Source organism: Acinonyx jubatus, chromosome D3 (genome assembly GCF_027475565.1).
Source record: "Acinonyx jubatus isolate Ajub_Pintada_27869175 chromosome D3, VMU_Ajub_asm_v1.0, whole genome shotgun sequence".
NCBI lineage: Eukaryota > Metazoa > Chordata > Mammalia > Carnivora > Felidae > Acinonyx > Acinonyx jubatus.
The window spans coordinates 23,154,603-23,165,200 of NC_069392.1; the positions used below are offsets into that span (position 1 = coordinate 23,154,603).

The 10,598-nt window shown below is 51.7% G+C and overlaps 1 protein-coding gene across 2 annotated transcripts in view; it reads right to left on the reverse strand.

The window, feature by feature from the left end:
* The window catches only part of KREMEN1 (kringle containing transmembrane protein 1), a 72,043-nt gene extending 69,012 nt beyond the window's left edge, over nucleotides 1-3,031 (reverse strand). Inside the window, exon 1 of one of the 2 annotated variants that reach the window (XM_027050914.2) lies at nucleotides 2,786-3,031. In XM_027050914.2, coding sequence (XP_026906715.2) covers nucleotides 2,786-2,882 — 97 coding nt within the window. In that variant the 5' untranslated portion in view covers nucleotides 2,883-3,031. The remainder of the gene's footprint in view (nucleotides 1-2,785) is intronic. The other variant, XM_027050915.2, reaches the window with a different exon arrangement.
* Between the last annotated feature and the right edge of the window lie 7,567 nt (nucleotides 3,032-10,598).

The window sequence follows — 10,598 nt, forward strand, 5'->3', positions numbered from 1 at the left end:
TGAGCATCATAAGGCATTCACAGCAAATGTAACCTGAGTTGAGAAGCTCTGTGGATGCACACCTGACAGCCCCCAAAGGCAGTGAAACAGCCAAGCAGGTAGTTTGCCTTAGGTGGAAAGCTGAGATAGCACAATTCCGCCCAGCCTTCTCTACTTTTCCCACCTCTAGGCTCTCCCCTGCAGGTCAGTGAATTCCAAATGGGAGCCCACTTCAGAGAGCTCATTAGCCCTAGGGCCCTGGCTACCTTCCTCCTAGAAAGGAAAGTCTAGATTCCACCATCAACTTCTGCCCTTATCAGTTGTGAAGGAAGGGAGGGAATCTCAAAGGAAGAATGGAGAGGAGAAGGGAGATCATTTGGGGTTGGTTATACACTGTAATTAGAACTAGCATTGATGGGGAATGAGCTAACTGTTTTTATAAAGTCAGCATTCAAAAATGCAAACCACCAGTAATTTAAATATTACAAAATTGTGCAGAATATAAGTATTGAAATAATTTTTTCCATCCACAAAATTTCAGAGAAAATTACAGTATCAAAAAATATAAAATGGCAAGTTTGGCATATCCTCAAGGATTTAAGAAACTAGTAGGCAGGCTTGAGACAGGATGTGATGCTGAAGACCATGTGGTATCTCCCTGAAACTGCTTCTGGAACTAAAGAGGAAAATCCTGACCAGGGCACAAAAGCCCTGGTATACCAAGATGGTAGGAAACAGAGCTGGTGAGGCTTACTGGAGCAGGGACTTGGGCCACTTCTCATAAATCATCTCACAATGGTTATTTATTTGTCTCTAACTCACACTCCTAAATAAAAGCGCACCAAGGTTTCAGGTTCAAACTGCCTAAGAGCTGCTGCCTTTGACCCCTCCTAGCAAAGCAAGGATGTCTGAGGAGAGGATGCCACCTTCTAACAAACATAAGCAGAGTTGAGTCACTTAACGCTTTTCAGAGCTACTACTCTGCCCTTTCCAGAAGGGGAACCAGTTTATTTCCACCCATACCTCTCTCTCCATAGAGGACATTAAATCCTGACCACACACAGATGGCAAAGTGGAACTAAGGGGTTACTAGGTTACAGTTATGTTGACATATCCTGGCTCTCGGAAAGATCCTCCTTCATTCTTCTCATACGGCAAATAGCAGAAGAGATCAAACTTCTGTAGCAGTTTTTGCAGAAGCCCCCAACAAAGCTGCCGATCACTCAGAAACCACTTCCTGAGCCTAAAGTTAACAGTACTTGGAGACCCCTTTCTATTGATCTAAAGCCAAGCTTTGCCTTTTACAGGGCTTAGCCAGACTGGAAGCTCATAGCATTCTCAGGGCAAATGAGGTGTCTAGCACTTGGTGAACTGTGAAGCACTATAAAAAGTATTATTAAAATATGTTTATTGACTGCCTTCTGTATGTGGGTGTTACCACATCAGGCAAAGGGAGTTCTCATTATCTCTCCTTTACCGATGAGGAAACTGAGGTTCTGAGAGCAGAGTCATGGCCCAAAATCACACAGTAAGTGACAATACCAAGTTCTACCACCTCCCCCCCCCCTTTTTTTTTTTAACTAATCCAAGCTGGTAGGTAAACAAAGCAACTGAGTTTTCTTTCAGCAACAAGCTCCTGTCATTCCAGCAACACAGTCTGCGACTTTGGGTGGAGAACCCTTAGCCGGTTTTCCTACTCCGGCAAACCTGTAATGAACCCTTCCCGTCCCTTTCACGAATGCCCAACTCTCAACACCCAAACAACCTGCAGAGAAATGTAACCAGGCCAGACAACGCCCTCGTGCCTGCTCTTCAACTTGGAGAGAGTTCTGCGAAGAAGGGTGTGGATGGAAGCTAAGCAAAGTCCCGGCTTCCATCCTAGTCCAGGGCCCCACCTCGGGAAGCCCTGGCCTTAGCCTTGGCCTGGGAGTGGGTGACTGTTTAAAAGTGTGGGATTACCTGGGACAAGGGGCTCTGCACTGCACCCTCGGGATAAGCACCCTAAGATCTGTAGGGGAGGTTTCCCATCACCCCTTCCTTCCCCTCACCAAGCTAGGCCCGCACCTGAGTTTGGGGAAGCTCAAGCGGCCCCGGAGGTAAGGAGGGGGCGTCCCGGCTGGGTACAGCGGGTCGTCCCGAGCCTCGGACCTGCCTCTTGCAGGGCAGGCAAATCAACTCGACTCCTCGAGAGGCAGAAAGTACAGTTCTGGGCAGGCGGGCGCAGCCGGGGACCTGGCAGAGGGGCTGGGCGCTCGCTCCGCTCGCCTCCGCACCCGCTCCTGAGCCGGGAGGCACACGAGGGCTGGGGACGCGGGGGACGTCGTCGTGGGTCTCGCGAAGGGATCCTGGCCCGGGGGTGTCGCTGAGGCCCTTGGGGAGGGGGTGTAGCGTCTCGAGGGAGGGTACGCCACTGAGAGACGGGGCGGGATCCCAGAGGTGCTGGGGCAGAGGGGGCATCCCGGCCCGAGGGGAGACGCTGAGGAACTTGAGCAGGGGTTCCCGGGTCCTCAGGCTGGGAAGACTTGCCAGCCCGGGAGGCGTCTCTGAGGAGCTTGGCGAAGGGATCCCTAGAATAGGTACTGGGGCAGACAGGGCGCCCCGGCCCGGGGGGCGTCACCGAGGGGCCTGAGGGGGAGTCTCGGGTCCTGGGGCTAGGACCGCCCCGGCCGGGGGGCGTCGCTGAGGGGCTGGGAGAAGGAGTCCCGGGAGGTGGGAGCTACGGGTTGGGCCCCCCCCAGGCGGGCCGGCCCGCGTCGCCCCTCGGGCGAGCTCGGCGCAGGGCGGGCGCCGGGGCTCGCTCACTCACCGGGTCCGGGGCCGAGGCCGGGGCTGGGCGCGGGCCGGGCCGCCAGCGTGAGCGCGGCGGCGGAGAGCAGGGCGAGGCGGGCGGCGGGCGGCGCCATGGGCCGTCAGTGCGGGGCCCCGGGGCGCGGCCCGGGGGAGAGGGGGCAGCGCGGGGAGCCGGGGGCGGCCATCGGAGCGGGACGCGGGGCTCGGGCGTGGCCCCGCCCCGGCCACCCGGCAGCCCCGCCCCGGCCCGCCCTCTCCCCAGCGCCGCCACCGCCCCGGCTGTGCGGGGCCCGCCCGGCTCTGCCGCTAGGCCCGAGGGGCGGGGCCGGCTGCGCACGCCCTCCCCTCCCGGAGCGCGCGCCGCGCCTGCCACTCACGCACCAGGCCCCGCCCACGCACCCCTTCCTCACCTGGGCCCGCCCCTGCAGGGCACTTTATTGGTCCGAACGAAGGGCGGGGCCAGCAGGTGAAGGGCGGGGCGAGGGGCCCCGCCTCCGAGTCCCAAAGCAGGGCTTTGGCAGGGCTGAAGTGGGCCAGGCGCCCAATGAGCCTTGCTCCACCCTCACTCCGGTCGTGACCCACTGGCGGGCTCGACCGCAGCGGTAATGATCAGAATAGAAGTTTGCAAACCGTTTTTCCCTGTTTGGTTCATCGTAGTGGTTAAAAAAAAAAGGGTGCTCTAGAGTCAGTCTGTTCGGGTTCACCCTCCACATGGTCACCTGTAAGGCCTTGGGCAGGTTTAAAGGAAAAAATAGCTCTCTTACCTCAATTTCTTCATCTGTGAAATGGGGGCGTTAACAGCAAATACTCCAAGCGGTTGTTAAATGAGGCAATGCGTGGAAACTTTTACTCGCGCACAGAAGGAGCTTAATAAATATTGAGTTTCTTCCACAATCCAAGTTCTTGCAGCCACAAAAGAGGCAGCATACTGAACCCTGTTTCCGAATCCTATCGCACATCCTTTGTTAACTGGGGCAAGTTTCTTCCTCTGTCTGAGCCTCAGTCTTCCGCAAAATGGGAATAATACAAGGATTTCGCAAGATTAGATGAGCTAGAAGAAAGTAAAGCGCCCGACACAGACAGGGTCTGGAAGTGGATGGGGCAATGATGCTTTCTTACAGACTGGGAAACGGGCTCAGAGAGCTCGTGGCTTTCTTAAACTCGGCCCCCGCGTGGCAGGCTCCTTGCCTCCCCACCCGCAAAGTCTCCCCCGGCTGCGCTCTGGGTCTGTCCCGGGCCTCTCTCCTCCCCCGCACTCCCCCAAGCAGAGATTTTCCTTCTGCTCCCGCCTAAAGCGCCGCGGTGACGCCCCGCGGGGCAGGTCCGGGCGGCGCGCCGGCCGCTTTCAAGTCCCCGGTCCCGGGCTTGCAAGTGCGGGCCTGCGCCCTGCGCGGCGGCGGGAGCGGGAGCTTCTGCCCTCGTGTGCCGACTCGCCGCGCCCAGAGCGGGGTTGGGGCGGTCCCCGCCCCGCGGGCTCCCGGGCCCGCCTTAGGTACTGAGGCCCTTGCGCCCGGTCGTCCAGTTCCAGGATCTGCCTCCCCGCAACCAGCTCCCCAGCTGTTTCCTGGACCCGGCCCCAAAGGCGCAGGTACCTCCCACGAGGCCTCTCTATCTTGGTCCCTCTCCACCCACACGACCCGGAGCCACCGCAAGAAGAATCTTGTTCACTCATTGTTTTCACTGTCTCATTCCGAGTTCAGGGATCCTCTGGGTGCCTCACTGGAGAGAGGGGACCCGCCCCCCACACACACCCAATGTCCAACTCTCCCATCCTCCACATCCCATCTGGTGCCTCCCAACTCACTCTCTCCTCTCCACCATCTTGGACCCTTTCTACCTCCAAAACCACCTCCTCCAGCAGGACCCGAGAATGCTTCACCTCTAACTTGCATCCTCAAAGGTGCAGGCAGGAGAGCACCTGGAATGAGAATGATATGAGAACATGCAGGTGAAACTATCTGCCGAAACAGACAATAAAGGTGACCCTTCCTCCACTCAACAACTATTCAGTGAGGAACACACCCAGAGCACCAACCAGACAAGCTGGTCCTAGAAATAATGTGAATTTCAGAGAGCAAGAAGTACTACAGAGACAAGAAAATGATGTTGATGGAGAATGGTCTGTGGACTGTTTTAAATCGAGTGAGGGGAAATATTTTAGCAAAGCAGAACACAGTTTATGAGGTTCTTTGGAATCTCCCCCTGGTTTCTGAGGAAATAGGAAGGAGCAGACAAGAGGTTCAAAATAAGGTTTATGTGGCCAAGTCTGGGGATTTATGCCTCATGATAGTAGCTTCAGCCTGTCCTGCATTGCTGCAGGAAAGCTCCCCAGGTTGAGTGGGTACCAGCCTTGCGGTACAACCAGAATGAGCTATGTAATTTGCAGGGCCCCGTGAGAAATGAAAATGAGGGGCTCCTTGTTCAAAATGATTAAGAATTTCAAGATGGCTACAGCAGAGCATTAAATCAAGTGTGGGGCCCATCTAAGGTTGGGGACACTGTGTCCCTACCCAGGTTGCACACCCATGAGGCTGGCTTGTACAACAGAACTCAAAAATAGTGGGCCAGCCCCTGCCCCCACTGGCTGCTATGAGAAACATCCCTGTAGCCTTCCCCAGGCCTCCCTCCCCTCTTTTGTAGCTTAAAGCCCAGCACAGGTGATGGAAACAGTGCACAGAGGCTAAAAATATAGCCTACTGGGTCTAGGTCAGGGCAATTAACAGCTCAAGGTCTTTTGCTCAGTTACGTGGTCCTGGACCCTGGCAAGAAGCAGCCTGAGATATGCATTTCAATGCTCCACATGCCTCAGTCACTTAGCGGATTTATTTCATGGAAAGAGTGAGGACATTGACTGTAGCCCCTGGGCCTCCAGGAAAATGTTGCTGTCTGTCTGTTTGCCTGCTTGTGCTCTGCAGTCAAGCCCTTCAATTCCTCTGAGGGCAACAGGATTTGCCAAGAAGCTGGGAGGGCTCAGCTGGTGGCGTTTAGGTGACCCTGGTATCTTTGAAACTCTAGTTGGGATGATTTCTGCTCAAGAGACATCATGTTGTGGAGAGAGCACTGGATAAGGAGCCCGATACTAATAACAACAATAGCAAACTTTTACTGAGCACTTTGCTGAACTCTAGGCAAGGTACAGTGCTTGCTGTCACAATTCACAGAATGCCCCCAGTAGCCCTATGAGAGAGGCACCCTTACCAACCTCCTCAGAGAGGTTGAATGTCTTGTCCAAAGGTCACATAGTAGTGGAGCTGGGCTTTGAACCCAGACAGTAAGACACCAGGACTACATTCCTAATCACCTTGGTGAATTGCCTACTTGTCCTTATGGGGTTCTGGCAACAAATACTGAATGGTCCAGGGTCAGAATTACGGTGAAGCAAGTCAGGTGTTCACCTCAGGCACAAAATCTTGACGGAGGCCAAGAAACTCAGTAATCAAGATAAATAAATATTATTTAATAAATTATAAAATATATTAAAAAACATTTCATTGGGGCGCCTGGGTGGCTCAGTCGGTTAAGCGGCCAACTTCAGCTCAGGTCATGATCTCGCGGTCTGTGAGTTCGAGCCCCGCGTCGGGCTCTGTGCTGACAGCTCAGAGCCTGGAGCCTGTTTCAGATTCTGTGTCTCCCTCTCTCTGACCCTCCCCCATTCATGCTCTGTCTCTCTCTGTCTCAAAAATAAATAAACGTTAAGAAAAATTTAAAAAACATTTCATAAACATTATTTCAATGCAATATCTTTAAAAATATGATTGCCCCAAAAGTCATGATGAACAAAATATCAAAATTCTATTTTATTTTATTTTATTTTAAAGTTTATTTATTTATTTTAAGAGAGAGAGAACAGGGGAGGGGCAGAGACAGAGGGAGAGAAAGAATCTGAAGCAGGCTCTGGCTGTCAGTGTAGAGCTCAGTGCAGGGCTCGAACCCCCAGAACCATGAGATCATGACCTGAGCCAAAATCGAGAGTCAGATGCTCAACCAACTGAACCACCCAGATGCCCCAAAATGTCAAACTTTTAAACAAAAACAGGATCTTTAGTCTCCGGCTCGGCTCAGCACCATACTGTTACTGATCCTGTCTCAGGTTTCTGCGTTGGAAACCTAGCAATGGGAAATTCTAGAGAAGTCGTGGTTTTACTTGCTCTGATGGGGCTAGGGAAATGAAATAATTTGGTTTTGAAAATAGTGAATTAGAGGTGTCTGTGTGGCATCCAGGTGGCCACATCTGAGAACTGAGTCCGGTGGGAAGGGGTGGCAGGGTGGGCAGGGCACCCTTATTTCACATACTTGGCCCATGATAGGTGCACATTCAGCACATGTGGTTTAAATCACTGTTCCTCAGGGTTTGCATCATGGTTCAGGAATCTTTTCAAATTCTCTCATCCAAAGTTTTTCTCTTCTTTCCTAAACCTTCTACATCACGAACCTCCGATATGTTCCCATATGGGTGTGGAAGTTTACTGCTTGGGTGTTAAAAGAAAAACATCTTCTGAGGAAATGAAAAACAACTAAATTCCACTAGAATTTGGGGATGGGGGATGAAGGGGGAAGGCGACAGTAATTATGAATTGGCTCAATCTCCTCTTTATTAACTGACCCTCCAGAAGGAGAATAGGAACGAAGAGAAATCAAAGAGAAGAAAGGTAGTAGTCAAGGAAAAAAGAAAGAAAAAAGATTACGGGAGCTAAACATACAGTGAAGAGAGCTTGGCCAAGCATCAAAGAAGGGCAGATGTGTTTCCAAATAGGGGTGGTGGTTTTAGATATGTCAGAAAGTACAGTTCCAAATGATCGGTGGAAAATAAAGGCTATTTAGACTGGGCTCAGCAGAATAAAAGGGTTCACTGGAGAATCAAACTGAGGAACAGGACTTTCAGCAACATGGAAGCCCTACTGCCTCAACTCCAGGTTTTCTGGACCAAGTGTTGGCACCAACGATGGAAACTCTTGCCGTAGTTTCAGGACCCTGGACCAAATAGAGTCTTTCCATTTTGACTTTATAATTCTGAACACAGCCTTCAGTGGAACAATCCCGGTGAAAGACTTGTCACTTTCCTTAGTTTATCCTCAGGTAACCACTTTCCTTGCCATCTAACGAAGCATGAGATATTCTGGACGACTCCCACAACCGGAGGGAAATGTGGCTCCTGTAACAACACCACTCCTGTGAGGCCGAGGAATCTGACCAAAAAAAATTTTTTTTAATGTTTATTTATTTATTTTGAGAGAGAGAGAGAGAGAGAGAGAGAGAACGTGAGCGGGGAGGGGCAGAGAGAGAAGGGGAGAGAAAATCCCAGGCAGGCTCCACCCTTTCAGTGGCAGATCCAGCCACGAGACTCGAGCCCACGAACCGTGAGATCATGACCTGAGCTGAAATCAAGAGTCAGATACTTGGGGTGCCTACGTGGATCAGTCAGTTGAACGTCCGAGTTGGGCTCAGGTCATGATCTTGTGGTTCTTAGGTTCGAGCCCCACATCGGCAAGCCCTGCCATCTGTGCTGGCAGCTGGAGCCTGCTTTGGATTCTGTCTCCCTCTCTCTCTCCCCCTCCCCTGCTCGCACTCTGTCTCTCTCTCAAAAATAAATAAACATTAAAAAAACAATTTAAGAGTAGGACACTTAACCGACTGAGCCACCTAGGCGCCCCAAGAATCTGACAAATGTTTAGCGAAGGTGAATCTTGGGAAAAGAAATGTCATGATGCCCAAGTCGGATCAGAATCATTCCCCGCTTCTAGAGGCTCATTGCTTGGCCTCATGAAGGACCCGAGATGAAGTTCATATCAAATGTTGGGTTACATCACTCAGACAGTGAGCAACAGGGGCTCAGGAAAGGGTCAGGTGAGTGAATGGGCCCCAATAACAATATTAATGAGAACATTATTTAATGAGTGCTTCCTATGTGCAAGGAGCCATACCAAGTGCTTCACACACTTTGTCCCATTTCATCCTCACAGTGATCCTGGGGTAGGCACTATTACTATCCCCATTTCACAGATGAGGAAGGTAAGGTACAGAGATGTGAATTCACTTGCCCATTGAGAGATGGATCTGGGATGTCAACTTGGGCAGACCAACTCCTGAGGCCAGAGAAGGTCTCATGTCACAGGCAGGACTTGAACTGGGCCCAGGGGTAGTATGTTGATGGGCTGACCAGATGAGAGGCAAAGCATCACAGTGATAGCTATGAGTGGTTAAGAGCAAGGATGGTGTAGACCTTGGTTGAGTCCGGCCTTTATTGGTTACTAGCATTGGGATCTGGGGCATGGATCTTGAGCAGCTCGTGCCTCAGTTTCTTCATCTGTAAAGTAGGGATGGCCACAGTGCCCAAACTCATAAGATTGTTGGTAGCATTTCGTGAGATCATGCTTGTGAAGTGCCTAGAACAGTGCCCGACCTATGGCAAGCATTCAATAAATACAAAGCTTACTGACATAGGAGAAATAGCACAGGCCGCATCACCCTCGGTTAGTTCTAAGGAGCCTGGAGGTTACCTACTGGGGAAGAGCCAACGGAAGAGAGTTCCGCTGAAGGCAGAGGAGGCAGAATTTGATGGGAGTTGGAGTGTGTATCAGCTGCTGTCCATGTGAACAGCTCTGTGCCAGCAGAAGGAGATTCAGCACGCTCCTCAGAGTCAGAGCACTGTCACTTGGCCATTGAGCAAAGGCCTAGGAAAATAAATATAACAGATGAGTATCCGGAAAGAGGAGGTGTGGGAAGGCCAACCTCAAGACGGGGAAGAAGAGCAGAGAAACAGAAGAGCTACTCTTAGAATTCCTTTATTGCCCAACATTTCCCTTCTGTCCCTGCCATGCAGAGCAACGGCAGACAGTAGCCCAAGAGCCGGGATTCACCGGCTTTGAAAGGATGCTTGCCTGCCCAGTCTCCAGCCATTCACAAACGCTTCCCAAAGACAAACCCTTGCCAACACCCTGCTCTAAAACTGACCCACCTCTCGGGAGGTGAGGCCAGGGCTCACCACTGAATGGGCCCCATTGTCCTCCCAAGCGTCTGTGGGTCCAGATGCCTTTGGCCTGGAGGTGGTTCCACCGCGGCCTGCGGTGCGGTCTGCCTGCAGACTTTGATTCACTCCAGGGACAACACTCAGAAAAATGAAACAGGCAACACATGCGATTCCAGGAGCTCCTGCCAGACGCATACTCTGTTTTTCCATCATTTCTCTCCTCCCCCTCAGGAGGGAGCCTCCTTTGGCATTTGGTGTATAAAAACTCAAAATCACCAGCGGGATGAGCACCTGATAAGGAGCGAGGCATTGCCCAACAGTTACCAGGAAGAGGTGTCTTTGTTCCTGTTTCAAGCCCTTGACACCGCTAACAGCTCTAATTACTGAATTTGCCATGGGATGTAAAAGAAAACCACATTCCAGAAACCGTGTAGTCTCCCGGGGAGAGAAATGTAGGGAGAGGTGCCCAGGGTTGCAGGAACGTGTTCTTTCATTTCTGGTCCCTAACCTTGGCAGCTCTTTGGAGAATGTAACAGTACCTTCTTTATGTGCATGGAGAAGGCCACTTTTGCACATGTAAGGATCTATCTCCCTACCTGGATCCACAAATATGGTCTGTGTATTTGACTAAGTTGCGTGCAAAGCATGCTTCTTAAGAACGTTAGGATCTTACTAATTCACCCAAGCCCTTCTGGGAGGGGCAGGGGGTGGGGGGAAAGAGAGCTTCACAAGTTCCTGAGGCTGCAAGCACAACAAAATAGAACTCCTTCCAGCCTAATTTAACTATAAAATCTGATGATGTAACACCCACCCAGATCCACATCACAAACCAAAGTGACATCACAAATACTAGGGACAATGG